We start from the raw sequence: 27,858 nt of genomic DNA on the forward strand, positions 1-27,858 counted from the left end.
TTTTAAATATTTTAAAATTTTTTATTGTCAATATATGAACCAAAATTGTATATCTATCGTATTTTTCTTCAATTTTAAGGGTATTGACGTTAAAAAATATGTCAAACATTTTTTACTGTTCATGTACGTTAGATAAAAATATTTTTGAACTTTGTAAAAAAAGTTTAAACGCGAAAATAAAATTTTTTATAGAAATAAAGTATAATTAGAGGTTTTTTTTTTTTTTAAAATTTATGGTATCTTATTAATTTAGTTTAATTTTTTCTATTTTGTGGTTTGTTTTAATAATGGATTTTAGCTAATTTTAATGATGTGTCAGAGTATGTTAAATTATTTTTTATTAAAATTTTAATCATATAATTTTGTTATTAAAAATATTTAAATTTATAAGATGTCAATATTAAAAAATTATCAAACTAATTTTTTTTATAATATAATATTTATCGAGTTGGTGATAACATAAATGAGGAATTATTTCACCTAAGTGGCTTAATTCGTCTAACAAATTTTGTTAATTAATTATAAACAATATACATTTAACATCAGCTAATTTTAATTATTAATAATAAGGTTATATAATTAAATCGGAGATTTCAAAATAATAGAAATTAAAAGTCTAGAACGTGTTTTAACGTAACCGTCCAAATAAATAACAGATGGTATTTATTTGATTACATTTTTTTATTACCGACCTGTTTCATATATGAATGGTTTAGAGGAAAGATTTTACATCAATCATAGATGGAAACCATTTATCTGCACCTTATTTTATTTTATTTTTTTCGGTCTTTCATCAAGTTTATTTTCATCTAATAAAATCTTAGTGTTACAATTTTAATATTTGGGTAAAATTTTGCTCGTGACATAATAATTTGCTGTCATATTTATTTCTATAGTACAAAATTAAATTGTTTGCACCAAACTTAGTCATGAATAAGGTGACCAATTTTAAGAATAACCCATTAATAATGCGTCAAATCCTATTGTTACGTATAAAAATCATGGTAATATTTTATCATAAGGTTTTCGCTAGGGAATTATTATTTCGATATTAATCATAAATTCAATTTTATATTATTAGATAAATACTATATCTTTTATTTCGTAAATATTAATAAATTATTAAGTTTGAAAAAAAAATAAATGGTTTATAGTATTTTATTAAAGTTATGACCTGCATCACAAATGGGGATGTAGCTCAGATGGTAGAGCGCTCGCTTAGCATGCGAGAGGTACGGGGATCGATACCCCGCATCTCCAATTTTTGCTTCATTTATTTTATATGTGTTCTCTGAACTGGAATTTGGGCTTCGGTTTAGGGCTTGGGCCGGATCCGATTTGTGTCGTCTTCGGCCCAATAAATATGAAATCATGTATATGTTTCTTTCAATTTTCCTCGTGAAAAAATATCATAATTATCTCAAATTATATATAAATAAAATTAATTAAATATACAAAATATCATAAGTAGCGTCTCGATGCTCTTGAGAGTGGTGAGCCGCTATGTATATGGTTTTCCTTGATTAGATGCAGTTCTAGCAATTCAATGCTTTAGCCTTAAGTGACGTTCAACTAACTATAATTTTACTGTAGTTAAAAGTCGTTGATTAGATGGGTAAAAGAGTGGATGTAGGTAAAATAATGCACCATTATCGATGCTCTCGAGAGTGGTGAGCCGCTATCTATATGGTTTTCCTTGATTCGATGCAGTTCTAGCAATTCAATGTTTTAGCCTTAAGTTACGTTCAACTAACTATAATTTTACTATAGTTAAAAGTCGTTGATTAGATGGGTAAAATAGTGGATGTAGGTAAAATAATTATGCTTAGCTTGTGGTAATTTAAAGCAATTAAAGGTGTAGTTGACGGTTTAAATAAGGATATAAAGCCAATATCCTTAATAAGACAAGAGAACAAAAGAAAATTCCATACATTAGTGTCGGTTCATTCAATCTTATATGTTTGTTTTAATGTTTCAAAATTTTGGGTTTTTGTTACTTTTGTTTCGTTCATTTGAGCGTCTAGTTACAGGTCTATGTAAGTTTTTTGTCCAACACGTAACACGTTGAGATGTTCAATTGGGTCTGTAAGGAAGATATTCGTATCAGTGTGGTGCTACTCCCAACACGTTTTAAGAGTTACTGTCTGGACTCAAGTGATGTCGAGCTAAACTAGGGTAGTATTGCACACATCGGATAGCGAAATGGGTCTCGATATTCATAGAATTATTCAATTTTTACTTGATCCAAAAGCTTGAAAATGTAGTATTGAATTCATTGTTCGACACGGTTCGTGATGTAAACTAAACTCGATCTAAGACTTCATCTCAGGAGAGTACACGAGTTGGGTTGAAAAAATTTCTGGTTGGTTGGATAGATAATCCAAGCAACCCGAATAAAGTTCACAACCCAACCCAACTCTCTATTTTCAGGTTAGGTTGGCTTGTCGAGTTGTTTTTTTTTTAAATTATTAAAAAAAATTCCACAGTACATTAATAACTAAAATTTCATAAAATTCAAACATCAATACAACTCATCACTATCATCAGTTACAGACGTTAAATATTCTTAATTTTTACAAAAAAAAAAAAGTATGATAGCGTTAGGTCGCCAAAAAAACACTAACCCACAAATCGAATCGAATTTTTCCGTTTTTAAAAGTTCAATCCAATCAAGACCGAGAAAAATCTAACTCAACCTAACCATTATAATTTGGGTTGAGTAGACTGAGTTGGTCGGGTTATTGAGTTACATGAACACTCCTATTTCACGTTGTCGGTAACTCGAACACAATTCAAATAATTTAAACATATATTTAATAATTTGAAGAGAGAGAATGTAATTCATAGGGTAAAGAAGAAGCCTCCAAAAAGAGACCAAAGAATGAATTGAGATATCAACAACTTCTTCCACCACCATTACTACAAGACAGAAAATTTAAAAAAATAATAAAAAAATAAAAAAAATAAAAAAAGCAATAAAATTCTTGTCCTCCAATGGACGCAAAGAAAAGTAATTATTTATTAAATAAATACAAAAATTAATATAATTATAAACCCATTAGTGGCAGGCTTTTCTGTTAGATCTCAACAGCAGAGACAAAAATTAATAATAATATTATTATTTATATCATAATTATAATTTTCTTAAATTTTATTTAATCTATTTATATATTTTTAGGTGACATTTTGTTTTCACTTAACAACCTTTTTTTATTTATTAATTAAAATGAGAAAAAAAAAATACTCTTATATATTACTTTTAATATTTTAATAAAAAATTTAAAATTTCATAATATATATATTTTTTTATAGTTATTTATGTTCGTTAGAGACAGTTTCTACCGTTCAACGTTTAATTATACTCGTCACAATAATTTAACTCGTTTATACCGTAAGAGTTATGTTTATAGAGCTTATTTGTTTATATCGATTAAGGGGAGGGTATTTGAGAGCTTAAGCCTTAGGAGAGGCTTATAGTGTTGTTTGTTCGAAGGGAGAATTGTTGAGGATTATTGAGAGTGAGTCCCACATTGGTTAATTTAGTGGAAGATTATGGGTTTATAAGTGGGGAATTAAGCAAAGCGTGCTCTTTATCTGTTCGTCGAACATGATAAAGAGCATTTTTGTAAGCTATTTTCTATAAGTTAGTGTATTATTTATTACAAGTCACATGCTTCCCATCTTGTTCCCCAAAAACCTGATTTCAAAAAATTTGAGTGTCCTCCTCCATTGATAAGAGTGAAAGAAGAAGGCCAGGAATCCGTGCTTTTCTCTACCAAACAAGAACAACCCATTAAAATCTCTGCTCAAAACCCCAATTCCTTGGTTCTAGATACGTTTTTTTAACCAATTTACACTCAAAATCTATACTCACCAGAACCCCATTGCCCTTTTCTCTTCTCTCTCTCAGAGCTCATCAATCTTTCCTGCTCGTTCAAGCAAGCGGCTGCAGTGCACACAAATAATCGTTAGCTTTAAATGCAATTTATGGCCCCACAACTATATGCTTGAGTCCTTTTTTGCCTATCTTCCTTCTTCAAATATTGTGTTGTTCTTCTGTTTCTGTTGGCTTCATTCCCTCTCCCCATGTCTTAGATTCTTCCATTTTCAAGATTTGAGTGATTTAGCTCTTCTGGGTCTGTAGTTTTTGGGTTTTTTTTTTGTTTTGTTTTGTTTTTTTTTCACCCCCTTTTGGATTTGGTTTATGATCCATCATCCAGGGTGTTGGTGATGAACTGGGTGTTATAGATTGTGGGGTGAGTAACTAGAAGCCATAATGGTTGGACCTGCTATTAATGTCAGGACCCGTTTGTCCTTCTCCGACGTTAATGGCGGAGAGGAGCTTTGTCTTACCAGTGCTCCGACGAGCATTGCCGGCTCTGAGTGCGGTGGCATTGAGTTCACTAAAGAGGACGTTGAGGCTTTGTTGAATGAGAAGCTTAAAAGGAAGGATAGGTTTAATCTAAAGGTCAGTCCCTCCTTTTCAGCGGTTAAGGTAATTCAGATGATGAACACCATTTTGTCTTGCTTCTTTCTCTTTTACATTATCAGATCAGTTAAAAGGGTTGATGGAATTTGAGAAAATGTTTGTGGGGATTGCGTTTTGATGAGACCATTTTGTTGGGTTTTCAGGAAAAATGTGATAACATGGTGGAGTACATTAAAAGGCTTAAACTCTGCATCAAATGGTTCCAAGAGCTTGAGTATAGCTACTTATTAGAGCAGAGGAAGCTACAAGATGAGCTAGAAACCTCTGAGATCAAGTCCAGTGAAATGGGTATCTCCAAGATCTCATGTTCTTGGTATTTGATATCATTTCCAACCCATTTTCATTGATATTGACTTTCTTTTGTGATTATTAGAGATGATAGTGAAGAACAAGGAAGAGGAATTGAATTCTATCATTGTAGAACTTAGAAAGAACAATGCATTCTTGCGAGAGAAATTCACACAAGAAGAATCCGAGAAGTTGGTAAGCTTTTAATCGAGATGTCGTGTATGAACGATGAAATAAATGGGAGTTTGGTGTGTTGACTTAAGATTTGAGTATCATTGTCAGGCTGCAGTAGAGTCTCTCACTAAGGAGAAAGAGGCTAGGCTCATAATGGAGAGGTCACAGGCTTCGATCTCCGAGGAGCTTGCAAGGGCTCAACGTGAGCTCTCGAGTGCGAATCAAAAGGTAAAATCGAAAATAGACTAAGTGGTGTGCTTAACACAACAAATGTTTTGACCTCGACTCATGGGAATTCTGCAGCTATCGTCTCTTAATGAGATGTACAAGAGGTTGCAGGATTACATTACGAGTTTACAACAATATAATGGCAAACTTCATACCGAGCTTTCGACTGCTGAGGATGACCTCAAACGAGTAGAGAAAGAAAAAGCTGCCATGGTAGAGGATCTCAGTATGATCAAGGGCGAACTTGCATTGTCTAAAGTGAGTTCTTTTTCTACGAGTAGCCTTGCGTTTTTACTTATGGATATCAGTCCGTTCTGAATCATAATTGTCTATATTGCGAGTATAGGCTTCTCAAGACGAGGCATTAAAGCAGAAGGATGCTATGCTGAACGAAGTTACGTGTTTAAGACGAGAAATACAACAGGTTAGAGATGATCGAGATCGTCAACTCTCTCTGGTGCAGACTTTGACAGATGAAGTAGAGAATTGCAGGGAGTCAGCAGAAAAGTACTGTGAGGAGCTGGATGAAATGAAGGCAAAAGCAAATGAATTAGAGGTTCTTACACATTGATGTTCATTGTTCCCATTTTTTGTATAGATCTTTAAGCTTGAATTCGAGTTCTCGTTTGCAGGCAAGATGTTCTTCACAAAGCATTGAACTAAAAACATTGCAAAATCATCTAGCTGCTGCAGAAAACAAGCTGCAGGTGATGATATATACAACCTTAAAGACATCAAAATAGTAATTTTACTCTGCAAATGTTGTCTTTGACATTAAAATGATGAACTGACCAAGTTGGATGATAAATCTTTTGACATGCTTTTCTTCTAGGTCTCTGATCTAACTGCAATGGAGACGATGCACGAATTCGAAGATCAACGGAGACTCGTAAGTGAGTTACTAGCACGGCTCGGAGATGCAGAAACTAAGCTAATGGAAGGAGAGATGCTTCGAAAGAAACTGCATAATACCATATTGGTAATCCCCCGTTGCATAAACATTGTATTAGCTGCTGTACTGTTGTTTTTTTTTATTCATTGAGCTCTTTTTGTAATGCAGGAATTGAAAGGGAACATTCGTGTATTCTGTCGAGTGCGACCTTTGTTACCTGATGAACGTTCTAGCCCCGAAGGAAATTTCATCTCGTACCCGTCATCAGTCGAATCGCTTGGACGAGGAATCAATCTAGTGCAAAATGGTATACTTTTTACTGATAATATTCAAGCCCACCAAGTTACTTCCATATGATACATTTGTTAGGAATCACGGATCTCCCAACAATCCTCCCCTGAGGCCTATGGAGCCCTCGAACAGCCTCCCTTTAATTGAGGCTCGACTCCTTTGGAGTCCTCGAACAAAGTACACCCTTTGTTCGACATCGACACCGAGTCACTTTCGACTACACCTTCGAGGCTCACAACTTCTTTGTTCGACATTTGAGGATTCTATTAACATGGCTAAGTTAAGGGCATAGCTCTGATTCTATGTTAGGAATCACGACTCTTCACAATGGTATGATATTGTCCACTTTGAGCAAAAGCTCTCCTGACATTGCTTGGGGCTTTCCCGAAAGGTCTCATACCAATGGAGATGTATACCCATGATCATCCTCTAAATTAGCCAACGTGGGACTCCATCCCAACAATCCTCCAGCTCTCTTTATTCGAACTGATATCAGGAAATAAAGCTTCTACCATGCTTATATATTGTCAGGGCAACGACATTCTTTCACGTACGACAAGGTTTTTGCACCGGAAGCAACACAAGAAGATGTCTTTGTAGAGATTTCCCAGCTTGTACAAAGCGCCCTCGACGGTTATAAGGTAATACATGACACCATAGTCTTTACTCCCATATTTTGGCTAATTTACAATTTCTTTGGTAAATGTTATTTCTTTTAGGTTTGTATATTTGCGTACGGTCAAACGGGTTCGGGAAAAACGTATACAATGATGGGTAAAACAGGGTTTCTAGAGGAGAAGGGACTGATACCTCGATCATTGGAACAAATATTTCAAACCAGGCAATCTCTTCAACCTCAGGGTTGGAAATATGATATGCAGGTGAGAGATACATTATACTATTTGAGTATATGTTGTGTCTTTTCTGTTGTCATGTTCTAAGACATCTTTGTTGAACTTCTTAACGTTCTATAGGTATCGATGTTGGAAATATACAACGAAACGATCCATGATTTACTATCATCAAACCGATCAGCTCCAGATGTGCTACGAGCAGAAAATGGTTCTCCTTTGAAACCGTACTCGATCAAACACGATGCAAATGGAAACACACAAGTGTCTGATCTTACAGTTGTAGATGTTCGTAGCGCCAAGGAGGTCTCGTTTCTATTACAGGAAGCTTCTCGGAGCAGGTACCAATAGTTTCCTCATTTCCACTCGTATCGACTTGCACTAATGCTCCTTACCTGCAATGCTCAATGCTGCTTGAGTTGTTGATGTAGCTATAATAACACTTTTTGATTAGTACGTTATGTTTTTACGAGTAACGATTGTGAAAACGCATTGCATTTTCTCCTTAGATCCGTTGGCAAAACCCAAATGAACGAGCAATCATCGAGAAGTCATTTTGTGTTCACTCTTAAAATATCCGGTGTCAACGAGGTAAAATATGGTTGGTCGCCGTTTATGTTTTAACATGTCGTGGTTCTTCTCTACTGCTATGTTTCCATAGATTCATTCTCATTTTGCATCTGGTAGAGTACTGATCAACAAGTACAAGGCGTTTTGAATTTGATTGATCTTGCTGGGAGTGAGCGTCTTTCCAAGAGCGGATCGACGGGGGAACGACTGAAAGAAACCCAAGTAAATGATCATTACTATCATATTTTTGTTTTAAACTTGTTTCATTATTCAAATTCCGCTCTTAATCCTTTATTTTCTTCATTACGATCAGGCCATAAATCGAAGTTTATCGTCTTTGAGCGATGTTATATTTGCTTTGGCAAAGAAGGAAGAACATGTGCCATTTAGAAACTCAAAGCTTACATATCTTCTTCAGGTACTTGTTGATTTCTCTGTTTGACATTTATATTACAATCATTCTAACTTTCTGATGGTTAACCAGCCTTGTCTCGGTGGAGATTCGAAGACGTTGATGTTTGTAAATATCTCTCCCGATTCCTCCTCGGCTAACGAGTCGCTCTGCTCGCTTCGCTTTGCTGCTCGGGTCAATGCTTGCGAGATCGGTACTCCTCGACGTCTAACCAATACACGACCTTAAGGTTTATGCTTGAGCCTTGCTTTTACATTGGCAAATCAGCTATCTGATAATTGAATATGAGGATGATTATGACTTAGGCTTAGTTGTATAGCAAAAGAGATCTGATTGTATTAATGAAAGCAAGATTTTTTTCCCAATTTTTGTGCCAAGCATGCTGTAAATGATCCTTCTTGTAACGGCCTAGCTCACTCCGCTAGCAGATATTGTTCTATTTGGGCTTTCCCTTTCGGACTTTCTCTCACGGTTTTTAAAACGCGTCTTCTAGAGAGAGGTTTCCATCTTCTCCCCAACCCATGTAGGATCTCACAATCCACTCCCCTTCAGGACCCAACGTCCTCGTTGGTACTCGTTTCAATCTCCAATCGATGTGGGACCCCCCAAATCCACCCCCGAGAGTCCTTGCTGGTACACCGCTTCGTGTCTCACAATCCACTCCCCTTCGGAGCCTAGCGTCCTTACTGGTACTCGTTCCTTGATATGGGACCCCCCAAATCCACCACCCTTCGGGGCCCAGCGTCCTTGCTAACACACCGCCTCGTGTCCACCCCTTTTTGGGGCTCAGTCTTCTCGCTTGCACATCGCCCGGTGTTTGACTCTGATACCATTTGTAATGGCCCAAGCCCACCACTAACAGATATTGCCCTCTTTGGGCTTTCCCTCTCGGGCTTCCCCTCAAGGTTTTAAAACGCGTCTTCTAGGGAGAGGTTTCTACACCCTTATAAAGAATGTTTCGTTCTCCTCCCCAACCCATATGGGATCTCAAATCCACATCCCTTCAGGGCCCAACGTCCTTGCTGGTACTCGTTCTCATCTCCAATCGATGTGGGACCCCCCAAATCCACCCCCGAGAGTCCTTGCTGGTACCCCGCTTCGTGTCTCACAATCCACTCCCCTTCAGAGCCTAGCGTCCTTACTAGTACTTGTTCCTCGATATGGGACCCCCCAAATCCACCACCCTTCGGGGCCCAACATCCTTGCTAACACACCGCCTCGTGTCCACCCCTTTTTGGGTCTCAATCTTTTTGCTGACACATCGCCCGGTGTCTGACTCTGATACTATTTGTAACAGCCTAAATTCACCCCTAGCAGATATTGTCCTCTTTGAACTTTCCCTTTCGGGCTTCCCCCAAGGTTTTAAAACACGTCGTCTAGGGAGAGGTTTCTACACCCTTATAAAGAATGTTTCGTTCTTCTCCCCAACCAATGTGAAATCTCACACTTCTTGTTTGCCTGATCGATATCGTCCCCCCTCCCGTTTAAGACAAAATCTAGATTGTTGAACTAAGATTAAACACTCGAACCACTATTATTGCATCGTTACGCCACATTTATATATGGATGCAAAATCGAATCGAATTATAAACAAGAACAACAGAAGAACAGTGGAAAAAAAAGGAAACTGATCCTTAATCTTCTCAAAAACTTCCACAGTTTATGCCATTCTATCCATAACTTCTTGAAGTATAGGCGTTGTCTGTTGATAGTAAGCTTCAGTTTCACTCAGATTCTTCTGCTTTGCTGCATCTTCAAGCTACAAACACACGAAACAAGAAACTTCAGCTTCAAGAATTGCAGATTTTTGTAAGCTTTTTTGTTCTTTACCTTCTCGAAGTTGTCGAATAATCGGTTTGCTAAGTCGGTGAGAGGCTGCTTCTCACCGTCTTCTGCTGCCGAAATAACATTGTCGAAATCGTAGTACATGAACGTCGATTTGAGTCGAAGATATTTCCTCACATAGTTCAAAGTATCTTTCCCAATCAAATCCGCCATAGCCAGAAGATCAAACGCATATCTCTTCAATCTGTATTTTCTCCCTTCCGTCCCTATGTTAGCTATGTAAATCCCCGTCTTCAAAAACGATCGAGTACCTGTTTTCTCGTTCGCTATGTCTGTAACAAAGAATTCATCATGAACTAACAAACACCAAACGACTTACAACTTATTCTACATGAAGAAACAGAAAGCTTACTGTTATAAACAGAAGGGATTGGCAGAGGGCCATCGAGCCAGTACTCGTTAGCAGAAGCGATCTCGACCGATGCATTGCCAAAGAGAGCGACAGATGTGAGACTGGTAAGAGCTAATCTTCTTGTCAATGAGACTTCATGAGAGGAAACCTCCGCTTGTTTCTCGAGAAGCCCCATTATTTTCGATCTCTTACGAGTCTTTTGAAGCTTCGAAAGCTTGGGAATGGCGGAGAACTTCTCCGAGACACCGTTTAAGTTCGCAAGACGAGCCATTGATGCAAAGCTTTGAAGAGAAACGGAGGAATTGGCAATAGAAAGAGGCAGAGCTTCTAATTCAGTTATCCGTTTCCCCTTTCATGGTGTCCTTTACTGTCCACTCAAAAGGATATCCTCATGGAGGTTATTTTGGTAATTTTGTCATGAAAAAAAAACAAAAATTCTTTTTTTTTTTAAATAAGTCCTTAAAAATAAATTTCTAAATTTTTTATTTTTTACCGAATAAATGTTGGTATATTTTTTAAAATTGACGAACCTATTAAAAATAAAATTAAAATTTAGTCCTTTAATTACAAAATTAAAATTAAAATATTTGGCCTTTTGGTCGATGATGTAATGTGTTCGTTGATATTTAATTTAATAATATTTTTTGATTTATTATTTATAATATATAGTTGGAGTGTCTCAATCTTGATCCATCACCATATTCTAGTTTCTTAATAATATTATTATAAAACTTATATTCAATGTAAATAATATATCATAGAAGTCAAGTTAGAAAATGGACCGAACCGTTTCGACTCGTACGAAAACCGATTCCGACCGACCGCCGGCTCAGCAACCGGCAACCGTTTTATTTCTGACCCAAAATGTAATTCACGCGTTAGGATGACGTGTCTCTCCCACTCAATCCCCCAATATGGCCGAACACCTACCAACAATAATACGCCCCCAATCCCCAATCTTCAACGAATTTTATCGTCCCCAAATTTTTCATCTCCTTCAATTGCCCTAACCCTAATTCTGGTCCTCTGATTTTGCTTTCAACTATCATTCTGATCGGATTAGTAACGCTTTTCGTTGTTGTTGTTGTTGTTCTTGTTGTTTGAGAAAATGGTATCCCCTGAAAATTCCAATTGGTTGTTTGATTATGGTTTGATCGATGACATCCCCGTTTCGGATGCGAATTTCCCAGTCACCAGTTCGAGCTTCTCGTGGGCTGTTCAACCCTTTGATGGCACCCATGATGTCGGGTAATCTTCAGATCTCTATCGATTAAGCTCTTAAGCTTGTTTTTGTTTTTTTCGTATCGAAAGCTAAATTAGGTTTTGTTTGCTTCGAATGGTGTTTTGTTTTTTGTGTTTCTTCCCGGGTTTTCGTGTACTTGCCGAATTATGGGAGGTGGAGTGGCCCTTTAATTGCCGTCCAGATTAATATTGGAGAAGATCTCAACCTGCTTTGGAACTTTTTTGGATTGAGCTAGTAATGAGTTCGGACTTCCGAGTTTTATGACTGGAAAACTCTGAGGTTTTGAGGAAAATGGTTTATAGATACTACTGGTTCTGTTTGGTGAACTATTAGGTTGTTGACCGGATTGATTTAGTGTCCACAGGGGTGATGGGTGGGATTAACAAGACGTTGGGGGCGTGAATATACCAAGAACTATGTGTTGTTGTATTTTGGTAACTGTAAGATTGTAAGGATGATTGTGCGTCTTGGCTTTTAGGTTTATATGAATTTGTATAAATGGTAGTTTCTCTGTGAGGAAAGTTTCGTATGTTATGTTGAATTCCGGTGGCATGTAGAAAGATTTGTCTTTTACTTTTTTCGACATATTAATGTAAATTTTGTTGATGTTTAGTTCTTTTTCTTTGGACATGTTATTCTAGTGCGGAAATTGATGGGTCATCGGCAGATCTGGATGGTCGTCTAGAATCTGGCTCCAAGAAGAGGTACGAGACCTTCGTTATTACTTCTTAATCTTGTCTGTTCAATATAAACAACCTTTTGACTCTTGGTAATATTTCTGCTTTGAAGTCTTTTCCATAACGATGATCTGGGAATCAATATCATTAGAAATATATTAGCTGTATTATTATTGGCACAAACAGCATGAATCGACTTTATGCAAGCATTTTAGTTAGTCATTACTTGTACAGTGAGGTCTTTTCTAATTTAAAATTTCCAGAAATTTGTATCCAGTTTATGTTCTAATCGACTTGAAACTAGGTTTACATTTTATCTTACTGCTGAAATTTAAGTCTTTGTGATCTTTTACTCCGGTCACAGCACTTTCGATGGTTACTCACTTGTCAGATATGTGTTAACTGAAGAGCATTCAGTTGTATGGCATGGATGGGAGGGAGTGATAAAGCTATGATTCTTCCTTTATTTGAACTTCAATGCAATTATATGTGAGAGTTCTAATAGGATTGTATGGAGATGATATGTAGGATATTAGTAATGGCATAGTAGTAATTAGATAGGGTGACTTAGTTATAAATAGAGGGAGATAGGGACTTTAGAGGGGAGTTCATTTTAGTGGAATTGACCATTGTGGGACTCGAGAGCGAGTTTCCAACTCGAAAGGCTATAGTTATACTGTAATTTCCCTTTGATATGGCAATTTATTAGTATCTTGTGGTAAGTGTTTGGCACCTAATAAATTGTTTGTGGCTTTTTATTATAACTATATTACATCAAGCTGATTATTCGTATTGATATCGTATCTAGTGTCCTAATCAATGTTATTTAGTAAAAGGCTAAGGATCCATTTATTTATTTTACGTCCTTTTTCCATTGTGAAATTTGGCTTACCATGTTAAGATGTTGAGTTGGTTTAACTAGGTGTAAATAGATATAGTAACAAATGAAACTAAAAGTGGGAAGGAAAATATGATATAGCATCAAATAAAGTATACTCGTTTTATGCTGCAGGGTCCGATCTGATTCATGTAGTGGATCAAGCTCCAAAGCATGTAGGGAAAAATTGCGGAGAGATAGGCTCAACGAGAAGTACTTCCTCGATCCCGAACCCCCCATTTATCTATGTTTATAACGATTGTCTGTTACCTCAACAAATCAAATTGTTATGTGCATCACAAAACAGGTTTCTGACACTGGGCTCCATTTTGGAACCTGGAAGGACACCCAAAACCGACAAGGCTGCAATTTTAGTTGATGCTGTTCGAATGGTGAATCAGTTACGTAGCGAAGCCCAGAAACTAAAGGAATCAAATTCAAGTCTGCAGGATAAGATTAAAGAACTGAAGGTACGTTTATTTCGCTTTCTTGCCAAAGACGTGCCATTATATTAGCTCGCTTTGATTGCTTTTGATGCATTTGAATGGAGAAGTCTGATAATAATATTTCATTTCTCGCAATCTTGTATAGGCTGAGAAGAACGAGCTTCGTGACGAGAAGCAGAGGCTGAAGGCCGACAAGGAGAAGCTAGAGCAGCAAGTGAAGTCCATGCATGCTCACCCTGCTGGCTTCTTACCTCCACCAATCCCCACATTTGCTGCTCAGAGTCAAGCTCCTGGCGGTAATAAGTTAGTTCCTTTCATTGGTTACCACCCAAGTGTAGCCATGTGGCAGTTCATGCCTCCTGCTGCAGTCGACACGTCACAGGACCACGTACTCCGGCCACCCGTCGCCTAACTCGGTGACCAGCTGAGATTTCCTGTAAAATTCCACTGGCAGCATCTGGTTGCTTGGGAATTTATCCTTAACTTCAATATTTATTCTGTCATTGTGGAGCAATATATATTAGTATTGGTAGTTTGTAGGGTTGTCAATTGTTTTTGGGACTGACTATCATATGTGTCATTGGATACTTGAAAGAAGAACAAGTACTATTTTGTAATTGTAAATGTGATTTGAGTGATTTGCTAAATGACTCTCTCCATTCCATGCCCTTTCCGCGTTCTCTGGTGGTGAATAGTGAAGTTGGGGAAGCCATTGCCACTGATCTTTAGCCCTTCAATTATACGTTGCACACTACGTATAATTGAAGTGTGCCACTCGGCCCACTTGATTATCACCCTACTAGCCATGTTCTACACACTTGACCATCAGCATGACTGTGCCACTCGGCCCACTTGATCGTCACCCTATTAGCCAAGTCGTGTCTCGAGATTGAGATTAGACTTGGTGGGCTATTAAGGCTTAAACTCATCTCTTCCTAGCCCTTTATTATTCTAATAGTTCTTCTTGTATTAACGTACTAATACACATACTCGAAGAAAATAAGCATCAAAATGATCTTTTCACAAACATTCTAAAGTCCACCAAGTTTAAAGAGTAAAATTTGATTTCTCTTCCTTCAAAGAAAAAGAAAAATAAAAATTCAAACTTGGATTGCCTATTATTTCCAAGACGTATGAGAAAAGTTCTCCAAATGGAATAGAATTCGTCCAAATTAAGTTCCAATTGCTGGTTTTATTATTGCAATTTGTGAACAACACAATCAATTCAAACATATAAGGCTGTTTTTGGTTTGAAAAGGTAACAACTTGTTTGAAGGACCTGTTTGAAGGACCTTACGATTGACTCTATCAATCTCCGTCTCTATCTCCTATTTCATTCTCCATTTAATATAATACAAAAGGTGAGGAACAGAGATTTAGACAGGATCAAGGACAATATAATCTCCGTCCCATTCCAATTAACGGGGAGAAGTCGCTCTCCAATCCTTCTCTATTACCCAAATAGAGATCCTCTAATCTCATTCAAGGAAAATCCCCACCGATTAAATGAAACTCGAAAGTCATGAAAAGAGAATCCAAAGAGAAAATGGAACACATCTCAGAGGCAGCAGCAAACAACATAAATGCTCATGTCCACTGTGCAACACAGTGAATCACATTCAAATGAACCATAATTTCACATCAACTCAGCGCAGCTTTAATGGCAAGTCTCTATTATTTACATTACAAGACAGCCAGTTGGAGAAGACATAATTTAGCTCTGTCATTTACAAAGGAACCATTAAATGAAACGCCATTAAAACACCATATCTACACTTCATCCATTAATGAAACTTCCAACAGAAATAAAAGAATAAACTGCAAACCAGAGAGTTGACCAAAGTTCATAGCATTACTTACCTCTCTAATCAAACAAATCACATATGCCTTCAAAATCATCCTCCACCTCCACGCCACTTTCATGGTTATTTACAGACTTGGGTTGACAACACTCCATGCTTAAGCTCTCTGTACAATTATTTACATTATCGAGCTCGGGATGCAACGACCTTGGGCCTTCATAGCCATTTACAACGCCCTTGGTTTCTGTCACCAATTTGTAACCATGCTTACCCGTTCCTTTAGGTCCGTTGCTGATAACCGACCCATTGGGACTCGCATCGTTCCCCCTTGATTGCCTTCCATTTTCAAATAGGTCGGACTTCTGGTGCAGCAATAGTTGGTCACTGTTCCTATTTAAAGACCTGAATTTCAGAGGACTAATATGATGAGAAGCAAAAATCAGGAGTTGTGTGTGAGTGATAGCAGGCGTTCTGTTCATATATAATTTACGACGACGACGTTAAGCTCATCATCAAAGCATAAAAGATTACGTTCATCGACATCTAAAATTTACCTCACCTTGTCTGTGAGATTTTAGGTAACTGAAGATGGTTAAAAACTGGAACTAGGTCCTTCGACCGAGCTTCAACCATACGAGTCGGGATCCTTTCGATTTCGGTTTCTCCTAGTTGATCTATTTCGTCACCTTTGACACCATCTCTTGCCATCACTTGAAAATATATCTGTTCATCAATAAAAAAGGGATGCAGGCATGCCAATATCAAACAAATGAGACATATATCTGGAAGAGATACGAGTCAAACAGCAAGTACCTCGGGTTTTGTCCACAGCGGAGTACGGTCAGCATGCATCTGCAGTTCCGCTTCCGAGATATACAAGTGGTGTTGTTCCTCCGTGCAAGTCTTTGCCTTCGAGACAGTGCCACTAGCTTCAAGAACAGAAGGCTTTCCATTCATTTCAACACAGTAATTTTTATTGCAATCTAAAGCTCCATTGTCACCGTATATGTCAACGTTATTATCTCGGGCCCTACGGTTTTGTTTCTGAGAAATATTCCATTTCTGGACTGCTTCAACTGCTACTCTTGCATCGAACTCAGGAACTAAGTCGAGAGCTGTGCTGGATATCGGTAAAGCTATGGCTGAATCTAAACCCACTCGCAACACGTACTGTATCATACTTCCAGTTGGAGTAAAAACTAATATGTGGTACCTAGCCTCGGACGATCCATGGTCCATATGCAAAGCATTTCCCTTGCAGTTGTGGAAAGCTGAAGCGATAGCTCCCGTAACAGAACCGATTCTACCCGTAGCAGCAGCTGCAGCACTACTAACAGTGCCTCGCCAGCCATTACTTCCATGATGTATTCTACTAACAGCAGAAAGCGTAATCGGACCTCTAGTAGCACATTCATTCTGCTTACGAGGCATGTGTAAACCAGAATCGACCAACCGAACGGTTTGTCTTGCAGGAACTACTAACCCATCAGTTCTGGTAGCAGAACTAGTAGATGGGAAATTCACCTGTCCTCCAGCAGGGTTTATAGCAAAGAGATGACTCGTCCCTCTGGACGAACTAATCATGATCCAGTTGCTATCATAGCTGAAACTGATGTCTTGTATGACCTGATAATAGATCAAAAAACACGATTACGACACTGAAAACGTCACAACAATGAAATAAAATTGCATTCCTCTTACTGCATTAGTGAAGCCTCGTTGGAGTCTGTAGAGATGGCGATAAGACGCACCAGTACTAGACACAGATGAATTCGAACTCGAACTCGGCGTAATGTTGAAAACATTTATGTTATGACCCTGAATAGAAGCTGTCACCAAGATGGTGCCGCTCGGATCAAAGCATAAAGCAGAAATAGGGCTCTTATGAGCCCGAAACTGTGTGATAACCGATTTGCTGATAATGTCTTTCACAATAACCTGATATCGAAAAGTACGAGATGTTATCACTTTAGATCTTTTTACCATCATAGCTAAATCAATTCAATTGCATAATCAATACTCAATCAGAGAAAACACAGACCATTCCAACACTATCTGCATCAGCCACATGATCTTTAAGATATCCAATACCATTCAAACCCTGAGCTCCATGTTGATGAGAATTGTTGCTATCGGGCAAGAGCTCCGAGTAATATCTCGATAGCTTCTTAATACCCTTATCACCGATGGTAACAAGGCCTGCTGCAAGTTGCTTACTCGATTCCTTCGCATAGTGAGCAACTAAACTTCCATTTAAAGAAGAATGAGATAAACTAGCAGAAGGTTTTAAGTGCTGTGGTGTCACTCGCCCTACATTCGACGCGGTGATAGGACTTCCACTATAAGCCAGCCACCGGGATCCCAGCGCAAGGGGTCCATAACCGATACCTCCTCCAGAACACAGAAATCCAGAAGCAACAGGATTTGTATGAATGATATGTTCTGTCTCCAAAGTTGTAGCATTGATGCAGTGTATCTGTGGGACAAAAGAACTCAAATTCCCAACCAAACAGCCTACATTTATGTTTAATGTTTTACAAGGACGAATAATAAGACTGCAGCTGCTCGAGTGAGCAAACGTACCTGAGTTACGAGAGAAATGGCAACAACCAGGGGACTGCATCTCACAGAATAAACAACCGATCTAAATTTGAGCTCGTGCACGTAGGTTTGAGATTTCAAGGAATAAAACCTAACAAAAGTAGGCATAAAACCGGCATCGGCTGGTTCCTGGACCTTTGGGACGGCTGCATTGCCAGAAGTTGCTATTCGATCCTGAATTTTAAAACCAGCAGTAATGGAACCATAAGCAGAAAGCACCAGCAATGGTCTACTTTCTGTAAACTTATCACCCGATCTCATCGACGGTATTGGTCTGGGCAACACTTGCATATATGAAACAGAACCATCGTAACGAGAAACCAGGTCTTGGACATTATTTGCTTCCTCAACGTCCCAAACCTGGAAACCCGAACAATAACCTAACAGAAGAACCCGTCGAACGACATTGTCGTCCCACTCTAACTTGTCAAAACCAGCCCAGTTCACCTTTATCATATAACAATGAAGCAAAGAATCAATAATCACCCATTTATCCAGAGAAAAACAAGAACAAAATGAAAAGGTGCCAACATCATACCGATCGAACTACAATAAATTGGCAAGAATTACCAAATTTATGAAACCATAAAGAACTTAGAGATTAGAACTCCTTTGTCAAATCAAGAACAGAACAAGGATGGGCTACAACGCTCATAATAAAGTGACTACACATTCCACAAACACAATTACATCGCACAACAGAGCAGCAAAAGTTGGAAAAGATCCAGCAGGACATGCGTGATGACAGAACACGTTTACATTCATATTGTGTTCATGCAAGATAAACAACTTTGTTTGAAATACAAGGCAACTAAAACCTTATTTTTATTAGGAGATTACAAATACACACTGAAAAACGCTACTTAACCACAAATTCATATGGGTTCAGCAGAAATCATCATTATTCCAACAAATTCAATGAAGAAAGCAGCCATTCATGCAAGTATTTGAATTTCATCAAAGTCCACCACATACCTGGAAGCCATTTGCTTCATCATCCTTATCCACCAAAGAAGATGCCACTGATGCAGCGGACCGTGCCACAGTCGAAGCACCGGCAGAAACAATCTTCATGTAACTAGAAAAAGCACGAAACGAACTTGATATGAACTCATGAGCACGCCCAGAGCGCGCTACGGTTCCCTGTTGTTTTACAGCTCTATCATTCCCCATCCCCAGAATCGAAGTGCAAAATAATCTACAAATTCCACTCTAATCATAACCCCACCCTGTTTCTTGTCAATCACCAGCAATTACTAAAAGGAAAGAAACAGCCCCTCTAAATTTCAACACATTCAATTTCCAACTCTCCATCTGCTTCAATCATCAGCAATCATCAGACCCTTTTAAGAACTCACATAATCAACAGAAGAGAATTCCCAAATCAATGAAACTAAATCGCCTCAATTCTGATCATGAGTCATTTGCACCAAGCAACGAAAAGGGTGCAAACCCAGTAAACAAAATCTCAATACCCACAAAAGGAATAGATAAAAGGAAGACAAAAAATCAGGGAACAACGATACGAAATTCGAAGTACCCTTTTTCTTTGCTGAAACGAACTTTTCGAACTCTTTTTAACTCCGCCAAAAGAATTGAAAATGAATCAAATAAAAACAGAAAGAAAGCTCAAATTTAAACAAGAAAATGAAACCCCAAAAGTTAAAACAATGAAATCAATCGATTTAGTTGAAAAAACAGATTCAGAAACCAGATTACAACCAAGAAATCACCGGAAAATATCTAAAAAGCGAAGAATATAAGGGAAGAAAAGCGGTATTGGAGTATTTGGATAACGGAGAAGGAAGTATTTATCTTTGTTTCAGCAAATTAAAGCGTCTCTCTCACTATCTCTCTTCGAAAATTGTTTATATCTTAATTGCGAAATCAGGAGTTGGGGTTGGCTCTCTTTTTTCTGCTGCTTTGGAAATTAAACCCTTCGCACGTCTCTTCCTTTTCTCAAGGCCATCAAATTCTCTCTCCAAAAAAATTTGTTAACTTGTTGGCCAAGGGAAGGGGAGAAGCTTCACTGCATAGTCTAATCAATGGAGGGCTGTGTGCTCAACTAATATATCTACACTATTTTATTTTCCGTTGACAATATAATATCCCTCTTTAAATCAAGTCCATGTAGGGTCGATTACGACTCGGGTCGGTGTTTTAAGTTTAGGAATGTAAACGTTAAGCTCGAGAGCTTAAGTCAAAAATTGGAAAACTATGTTAAAGTAGTGTATCTTAATATCTCCTAAAATTTTCTGTAATCGTTCAAGTCCACCGCTAGTAGATATTTCTTACTTTAGTCCTGTATCATTGTTAGCTTCATAATTTTAAAACGCTTCTACTCTAAAGAGAGTCTAGTGTTAGTTTAATCAGTGTCTCGCACTGTCTGGTGACTCGCTTAGACACACTTTTCATTATTTTATTAGCTAAATAACATCTTATTAATTTAAACCGATTATTTTGTTCCTTGTTATTAACATGTCAATAACAAAGGCTTATAATAAAGTTTGTATAATTATTTAGTCACAAAAAAAAAAAAAAACGATATAATTATATGGGCCTAGAGGCCCAATTAGAACGAGGATTTGGGCCATTGAAGGAGCCCATTAGTTAAGGAGAATTTGGGGATAAGTATTAAGTGATAAGGCAAAAAGTGGCGGTGAAAGTCACATCTCACAGTTGCGTGACTTTATCAATCTTCACATGTGAATGAGAAATCACTTTCTTTTTCATTTTCTATTATCCATTTTTGAATTGTTTTTAAGTGAAAATGTTCTTAATATCAATTATCGTTCATCTCAATTTAAAATATTAATTTCGATTATAAAAATTAGTTTATTGTTAGCCATAAATGGAAAGTTTTTTTTTTAATGGGACTTTACCGACGTTTCTTCTTAAAAACAAAAACGTTGTCAAGCCAGTCTTCACGTGTCCTTCAAATTCACACGGGCACTACTTTACTAAGTTCTATAGAATATTAGTCTCCAAAATTTGATATCATAAGTTTAAATTTTAAAGAATGTCCCTTGTTCTATTGTTAAAATTGGTTCAAATTCGAGATATGACTAATATCTAGAGACGAATCATTTTCTTACTTCTACCAAACCAATCAATAACATAGTATAGAATAGACATCTAATGGAAACATAGTTCAACTGACATAAAAGATGTATCATTGATTAAGAGATCAAATATTTGAATCTCTATAAGTCAAATATACTATTATTACATTTCTCGAGCTTTTATACTAGGTAATCTAGTATCTTTATGCATGAAGATAATCAACGATCGTTGTGGTCGGACTCTGTTATGGATTTCTGACCACATTCTCCATAAGGTCCTCTTATCTCTTCCTTCTCCGAGCTCAAGTATGGAAGGAGGAACCGAGAAGAAAGTATCAGCAGCAACAGGTTTTATTACGGGACAACTCATGATGTTCATATTGATCTACTATGCACCTCTGCATCTAGCATTAGGTAGACCTCATATAATAACTGTCGATCTATTACGCGCAACTACATCTACATTGGGTAGACCTCATACAATAACTATCCTAGCTCTACCGGCAAATTAAAAGAAAAAACATTTGAAACAGAAGAGCAAAGGAAAAGGGAGTTTCAATCATTTCTCCCCATATTTTTATTGCCAAGGAAAAGTGGATGATTTTATTACAACTATCAATGATGTATCTACTTGAACAAATGTCTAATCTTTCTTCCACATTGTCGAGTCTTAAATGATATTAGATTCAATAAATAAAAGGGCTTCACATGCATACCTATGATCATACTCTAATTTACTCCTACAACCCAAAAATGCAAGTTAGTTTAATACTAATATACTTCTCCATTCATACCTCTCTTTCATTTATGCTCATTTTCAGCATCTTTTTCTTGTGTCTTCCTTTTTTCTTCTTTACTGAGAAAGAGGCAACATAAACCGATTCGCATTCCTTGATTACATAGCAAACGTGAGCATCGTCTTTCGGAATTTTTTCAAGCAAAACTTTTGCAGATTTTTGGTCCCCAGATGCTAAGAGAGCTTGATACATCCTGCAAAAATGTCCCATGGACAGAGTAGTCACGCAAAATGGATCGTTTAGGCTCGAAGAAAACAAAACAGGTTCAAGTGAGGACTCATACAAAGGAAAGATAATAAACAATAACATCATAAGTTTACCGCAAGTAACTAATAGTATTGTGTGGGAGGCCGGCTTTTTCATATTCTTCCCAGATGAGGAGAGAGCTCTCTGCATCTTTGGCGTTGGCACAAGCACCCAGGAGAAAATCAAGGCATCTACGTGGGGGAGATAGACCGAGATCATTCTTTATGAATTGAAGCAATTGCAGGCCTGTTTCTAAATATGATGGCTCGGACTCTGCAATGAGGGAAAAAATCTGGACAAGATAACGATTTGTAAGTTAATGCTTGGAGATTTGTCTCGGATTCAAAACTCGTCATCTGGTTCGTAGTCTTTTAATACTTGGACAAGATTATGAAGGATGTACTGGCCATTTGTATAGAACCATCTATGTTTTCCTCTTAAAAGGTAAATAAAGGCACCGAATCCCATAAACCAAATTCTTCATTAGCTTTATGGCATTTTAGGGTGAGATTGAGATGAATTTTGAAAGAAATGTTTCAACTAAGTGATACTTATGTAACAAACCTAAGATCACTTATGTAACAGACCACGGATATTGTTCTCTTTAGGCTTTTCCTTTCGAACTTACCCTCAAGATTTTTAAATCGCGTTTGCTAGGAAGAGGTTTCCACTCTTATAAAAGGTGTTTCGTTCTCCTCCCCAACCGATGTGAGATCTCACAATCAACCCCCCTTCAGGGCCCAGCGTCTTCGCTGGCACTCGTTCCTTTCTCCAATCGATGTGGGACCCCACCAAATCCATCCCACTTCGAGGCCCAGGGTCCTTGCTGGCACACCGCCTCGTGTCTACCCCCTTTCGGGGAACAACCTCCTCGCTGGCACATCATTTGGTGTCTGGCTCTGGTACCATTTGTAACGGTTGAAGCCCACCGCTAGCAAATATTATCCTCTTTCGGCATTCCCTTTCGGGCTTACCCTCAAGGTTTTTAAAACGTGTCCGCTAGGGAGAGGTTTCCACACCCTTAAAAAGGATGTTTCGATCTCCTCCCCAACCAATGCGGGATCTCACAACTTCTATAAGCATTTTTTTCGAAAAAGTACCAACTAAAGCATTTTAAGTATTTTCTAGTGGTTTTAAGATTTTCAAAATCACTAAATGATTATCTAACAAAAATATCAAAAAGTGCTTTAAATGGAGAGTCGTACATAACAAATATAATGGGAAGGGAATAACAAACCTCATCAAAAGCAACTCCCATCATCACTTCATCATTACAACATCTGTAACTGAGCTGCTTCAATAGATCGACAGTCGAACTACCAAAAAGAAACAAACAATGAGTTTCTTTCGTGGGAGACGAGAATAAATCTAAAACAAACCATCCAAGTACGCAAAGAAATTCCATAGATGAACCTCAGATCATTGTGTTTTACAGAAAACAAGAGAATTCTGCGACAAGAATCTATCCAGACGTCGAGATCATGATGCAATTCACCAAGTAACTGAAACATTCTGTTCATCGGCCAATCGAATGGATAGTGCTCCTAGAGACAAAGGGGAAATACTCTTTAGTTGACAAAATGAGAAGAAGTAATAATCATTCATTACAGACGTTTAACTTACAACAAGACTGATGACAGCCTTGGGCTCCAAATTACATCCAGCTTGTTTCATTTCATCATAAATTTTCAGGGCATCAGCTATTTGCGCATTTGAAGCAAGAGCAGAGACTAGCACACTTCTAATTTCATTCAAGTTCTTGACTGGTATTTCTTCATCTGATATAACCTACAAAAGATTAAATGATATCTAAATAATCTTACATTGTACACTTCGGCCAACCCTTATGAAAATCTTTATAAGAATATAAACACGAAGATCAAGATCAAGTACCTGTTTTGCCTTCTCAAATTGTCCATGAGCAGCATATGCATTTATAAGGGCCATGAAAATATGCTTTGTCGCTTGAACTCCAGAACTCTTCAGCTCTTCATAGTACTACAGGAAGATAAGCGGCTTCAAAACTTTATTCATATAATGCTTGGCCTTTATAGTTTAAAGAGGGTGAATAATAGTTGAATTTAAAAAACAACATCTTCAGTGATTAGTACAAAACATGGTTTGTTAGGCATTTAGGTTAGTTATATGGGATAGATGCTGGCAGTTTATCACAGTCCTCTAACTGTGAAGAAGGAGTTTGCTAGGCGGGGTTGGAACTTGGAATACTATAGATAAAAGTAAGGAATTTGAAAGGAAGAAGCAAGTAAATGAACAAAAAATGGTAAAGATATTGTAGGTGCAATAGTATAACCTCAACGTTACCCATGCTGAAATGTTTGAGAAACAAACTTCTCTTGCAATGCATAATTGTAAGTCAAATATAAATGAAAATAATTGAATAAAATTAGATTTATCGAATAAATAATAAAACTGAAAATCATGATACTCAAAATTTTTCTTGTCAGACCAAATTTGCTATACAAAAATTCAAATATCTATAATGCAGAACTTCATAAGAACGCTAGCTAGCTGTGATTCAAAACTATGATGAACATGCTTGATCACCTTTCTCCACTTCCCTCAACAAATAAAATTTGACTTCAATGTGTTTTATCCTATGTAAAACAGGCATTGGAAGAAATAATAATAGCATTAGCAATCTAGGGCACGTTTTCTGAACATGTCAGTTTGACCTTTGTTCAAACCAAGTGAAGAATCAACAAAAAGATGTTACATTGCATTTTCCACTAGACTTTTATTCTCCCTACCATTTTAGGAGGATTTTAGTATGTTAAATACTTCAATATAGACTAGGTTTCACCATCCTTGTATTCAAGAAACAAAAGTAACATTCACTATCATAGGTAATAATTGTTTTTTGGGGCAAAGCCACTTATAAATGAAAATTGAAAGATATTAGGCATATGATATCAAAAGTGTTTTCGAATTCTTGTTACACGTAAAATTAGACATAAGAGTTCGAAAACTTCTGTGGTAATAGTTATTTTTTGGGGCAAAGCCTCTAGTAAATGAAAATAGAAAGAAATTAGGCATATTGTATCAAATGTGTTTTCTAATTCTTGAAACACAAAAATTAGGCATTAAGTTTGAAGAATTCTGTGGAAATAATTGTTTTTTTGGGGCAAAGCCACTTGCAAATGAAAATTGAAAGAAACCAGGCATATGATATCAAAAGTGTTTTCTAATTCTTGTTACACGTAAAAATTAGACATAAAGTTTGAAGAGTTCTGTGGTAACCTTGATAATATCCTCCTCACATTCACAATAGCTGATCAAATAGCTGAAAGTCTTGGAATCTGGTTTTACATCCGCAAGTTCCATTTGCTTGAGAACCATCAATCCATCAGAAGTGTTCTTCTGCAGAGTACTTGGAAGAGTTAACATCGTCCAATGTTTATATATTAAATAAGAGAATGAATGTGTAAAATGAAACTTTTATATTATGAGGACAGAAAATGCACAAAGTACATTCACAGGTCAAATTTATGTTATAGAGAAGGGAGGAGGGACGACCATAGAACTGAAGAAGGTACCTCTCGGAAGTATCCGGCCATGATAGCATTGTACATGCTAGCTGTAGGAGTAAAGTTCATTTTCTCAGATTCCTTAAGCATGTCATAGGCACCATTAAACTGCATAAAGCAAAATTAAAATTTGGTATCCATGAAAGTTCAATTTTTGAAATGCAATACATTTGAGCACATAAAATAACAATAAAATGAACATGAAAACAAAATTTAAGTAAAAAATTACGTCTTTCATCTTGATGCACAGACTTATCATTCTCCTGAACACTTCACTATCCGGCTTCAGGTTGTGGCGACATATGAGTGAATAGACTTGATGAACCTTGGCAATAAGCACAGCCAGGATAATAATAATAAATAATTGTTATTGGTAATAACACAGCGATGATAACTGAACTGAAATGAGAAATAAGGAAATCACATGGAAACATACGTGCAGAATCAGTTGCACTGCCACAAAAATGGATAAAAAGATAAAATCTCACTGAAGTTCATTGAGATCTTCAGTAAAAATAAACAATATATAGAGAATACGGCCAAACAACATAGGAATTTTAAACTAAACATAGAGGCCAAACAACATGGGAAATTTAAATTGTTTGTGTATGACAAACTTTCCAGTCTGAGCTAATCAGTCTGCTACTTAATCTTCCCTCTATTTCTTTCTTGCTAATGTTCCCTCTCTTCACTACCCTTCACCATTTTGGCAGGCGTGCAATCCCCTGTCATAGTGAAAATGAATGCAGAATCCCAAAATTGCATCGAATATAATAAGGACCAGTCCCCTACAACATTTGGTATTAGGTAACTCATAGAATATTTAATATCCTAAATAATTGCTCATTATGATTTGAACTAGTAACCTCAAAAGATATCAAGACACCACTAATCACTGGCCAAACCTAGTAGCTGCCACATTGCCTTTTATCATGCAGGATAAATACAAAAATACAGTAAACCATATCATCACAAATTATTAAAATTCAATCTTATTCTTTCACCTAAGGGATATAAAACAAAAAATAAAACAAAATAAAATAATGGAACTTCTGTCATAGGTCCTTCAAGAACGCAAGTTCAAAATATAAAGTGCAAATATCAAGATAATGAGAAGCAAAAAACCAAAAGAAGATGTGAATGGAAGACACCACATGACATACAATACTAATTTAACTTCAAATATTAGTTAAAAATAGAGAAGACAAAACACTTACCAAATTAAACTCACAGCCTTCATCCATAGCATGTAAAATGGAGTGCAAGACATCTGTGGATGGTGTGAAATCTGCATCACACATTTCATTTGCTATATCAAGAGCCATATGCACCTACATCAGATTTAAAAAGAAAAAAGCTAATTTCAAAGCAGTATCGAAACTGCACCCAAGATATTAATAAGACAAACAAATTTAAATTATCTTACTCTAAATAAGCAAAGGTTTTTGCTGTAACTTTAATAAGACAAACAAATTTAAATTATCTTACTCTAAATAAGCAAAGGTTTTCGCTGTAACTTTAATAAGACAAACAAATTTAAATTATCTTACTCTAAATAAGCAAAGGTTTTCGCTGTAGTTCAAAACAAATTTATGATTATCAATCTTCCCCCAGTACCTTACCTTAAGTGAACCACAACAGTAACAGATGAGCTTCTCATATGAAACAGATGAAGGCTTGATGTCCAATTCCAAGTGCATGCTCTTGAACTTAGAAACCATATCCTCAATCTTCCACGTAACAAAAAAAAAAAAAAGTGAAAGATATCAATGATAGAATACAAAAGAAGTTATTCCTTTAATAAAACCTTGAAGATCCATAAAAAAAGTCTTATGCATTGTCTAATACCCAGACAACTACAGAAGGATACAACTGCAGAAAGATCTACATGCATGTACTGCAAGCAATCGTTCTGAGTATGTAGAAACCCTAATAAGACTTCATGATAACTTGACAGAAGAGAAGCCCTCGGTCTCAAGATTTCAACATTGCATTGGACATTTATAAAGACCAGAAAAGAATAAATAAAAGCAATCTGCAAACCCTGCTGAATGGTGATCATTAAAAGAACCACTGCTGCTAAATCTACTTCGACCTCTCTAATCAATATGGCTGCCAGCTTGATAAGTATTTGACCAATCCGATTTTTTTTTTTTTTTTTTTTTTTTTT

The 27,858-nt window shown here is 36.9% G+C and overlaps 5 protein-coding genes and 1 non-coding gene across 9 annotated transcripts in view; 3 read left to right on the plus strand and 3 right to left on the minus strand.

Moving 5' to 3' along the window:
* Positions 1 to 1,187: 1,187 nt before the first annotated feature.
* Positions 1,188 to 1,260, plus strand: TRNAA-AGC. Its single transcript has one exon. It is a non-coding gene; the product is annotated as a tRNA-Ala (tRNA).
* Positions 1,261 to 3,678: 2,418 nt separating this feature from the next.
* Positions 3,679 to 8,560, plus strand: LOC111446666 (kinesin-like protein KIN-14N). 2 transcript variants are annotated; one of them, XM_023085576.1, is made up of 16 exons: positions 3,679 to 4,495; positions 4,633 to 4,777; positions 4,863 to 4,972; positions 5,060 to 5,179; positions 5,255 to 5,437; positions 5,526 to 5,735; positions 5,812 to 5,886; positions 6,012 to 6,158; positions 6,240 to 6,378; positions 6,894 to 7,003; positions 7,082 to 7,243; positions 7,337 to 7,554; positions 7,723 to 7,804; positions 7,901 to 8,005; positions 8,097 to 8,201; positions 8,268 to 8,560. In XM_023085576.1, the coding sequence occupies exons 1-16, from the start codon at positions 4,277 to 4,279 to the stop codon at positions 8,421 to 8,423; spliced, it is 2,286 nt and encodes a 761-aa protein (XP_022941344.1). In that variant the 5' UTR covers positions 3,679 to 4,276; the 3' UTR covers positions 8,424 to 8,560. The 2 variants fall into 2 exon arrangements, with proteins under 2 accessions (XP_022941344.1, XP_022941345.1); XM_023085577.1 differs by having other exon boundaries at positions 3,679 to 4,468.
* Positions 8,561 to 9,696: 1,136 nt separating this feature from the next.
* Positions 9,697 to 10,745, minus strand: LOC111445892 (photosynthetic NDH subunit of lumenal location 3, chloroplastic). The gene is made up of 3 exons (XM_023084423.1): positions 10,393 to 10,745; positions 10,026 to 10,312; positions 9,697 to 9,954 (listed from the first exon to the last, which is right to left on the minus strand). The coding sequence occupies exons 1-3, from the start codon at positions 10,661 to 10,663 to the stop codon at positions 9,856 to 9,858; spliced, it is 657 nt and encodes a 218-aa protein (XP_022940191.1). The 5' UTR covers positions 10,664 to 10,745; the 3' UTR covers positions 9,697 to 9,855.
* A 565-nt stretch (positions 10,746 to 11,310) lies between these two features.
* Positions 11,311 to 14,282, plus strand: LOC111445891 (transcription factor ILR3-like). The gene is made up of 5 exons (XM_023084421.1): positions 11,311 to 11,640; positions 12,277 to 12,339; positions 13,325 to 13,402; positions 13,497 to 13,659; positions 13,781 to 14,282. Exons 1-5 carry the CDS (start codon positions 11,501 to 11,503, stop codon positions 14,045 to 14,047), a joined length of 711 nt encoding a protein of 236 aa, XP_022940189.1. The 5' UTR covers positions 11,311 to 11,500; the 3' UTR covers positions 14,048 to 14,282.
* A 945-nt stretch (positions 14,283 to 15,227) lies between these two features.
* On the minus strand, positions 15,228 to 19,896 carry LOC111445888 (autophagy-related protein 18f-like). 2 transcript variants are annotated; one of them, XM_023084418.1, is made up of 7 exons: positions 19,014 to 19,896; positions 18,021 to 18,485; positions 17,479 to 17,913; positions 17,139 to 17,375; positions 16,251 to 17,063; positions 15,997 to 16,160; positions 15,228 to 15,827 (listed from the first exon to the last, which is right to left on the minus strand). In XM_023084418.1, the coding sequence occupies exons 1-7, from the start codon at positions 19,209 to 19,211 to the stop codon at positions 15,500 to 15,502; spliced, it is 2,640 nt and encodes an 879-aa protein (XP_022940186.1). In that variant the 5' UTR covers positions 19,212 to 19,896; the 3' UTR covers positions 15,228 to 15,499. The 2 variants fall into 2 exon arrangements, with proteins under 2 accessions (XP_022940186.1, XP_022940185.1); XM_023084417.1 differs by having other exon boundaries at positions 15,228 to 15,839; positions 19,014 to 19,890.
* A 1,741-nt stretch (positions 19,897 to 21,637) lies between these two features.
* The window catches only part of LOC111445890 (pentatricopeptide repeat-containing protein At4g04790, mitochondrial-like), a 12,923-nt gene continuing 6,702 nt past the window's right edge, over positions 21,638 to 27,858 (minus strand). For both annotated transcript variants that reach the window (XM_023084420.1, XM_023084419.1), the window contains exons 6-16: positions 27,311 to 27,418; positions 26,906 to 27,019; positions 25,918 to 26,013; positions 25,698 to 25,796; positions 25,402 to 25,521; positions 24,037 to 24,141; positions 23,767 to 23,931; positions 23,557 to 23,687; positions 23,381 to 23,459; positions 22,218 to 22,435; positions 21,638 to 22,090 (exon numbers count right to left, since the gene is read on the minus strand). In XM_023084420.1, the coding sequence (XP_022940188.1) occupies positions 21,889 to 22,090; positions 22,218 to 22,435; positions 23,381 to 23,459; positions 23,557 to 23,687; positions 23,767 to 23,931; positions 24,037 to 24,141; positions 25,402 to 25,521; positions 25,698 to 25,796; positions 25,918 to 26,013; positions 26,906 to 27,019; positions 27,311 to 27,418 (1,437 nt within the window). In that variant the 3' untranslated portion in view covers positions 21,638 to 21,888. The remainder of the gene's footprint in view (positions 22,091 to 22,217; positions 22,436 to 23,380; positions 23,460 to 23,556; positions 23,688 to 23,766; positions 23,932 to 24,036; positions 24,142 to 25,401; positions 25,522 to 25,697; positions 25,797 to 25,917; positions 26,014 to 26,905; positions 27,020 to 27,310; positions 27,419 to 27,858) is intronic.

This window comes from Cucurbita moschata, unplaced genomic scaffold, assembly GCF_002738365.1.
Source record: "Cucurbita moschata cultivar Rifu unplaced genomic scaffold, Cmos_1.0 Cmo_Scf00008, whole genome shotgun sequence".
Classification (NCBI taxonomy): domain Eukaryota; kingdom Viridiplantae; phylum Streptophyta; class Magnoliopsida; order Cucurbitales; family Cucurbitaceae; genus Cucurbita; species Cucurbita moschata.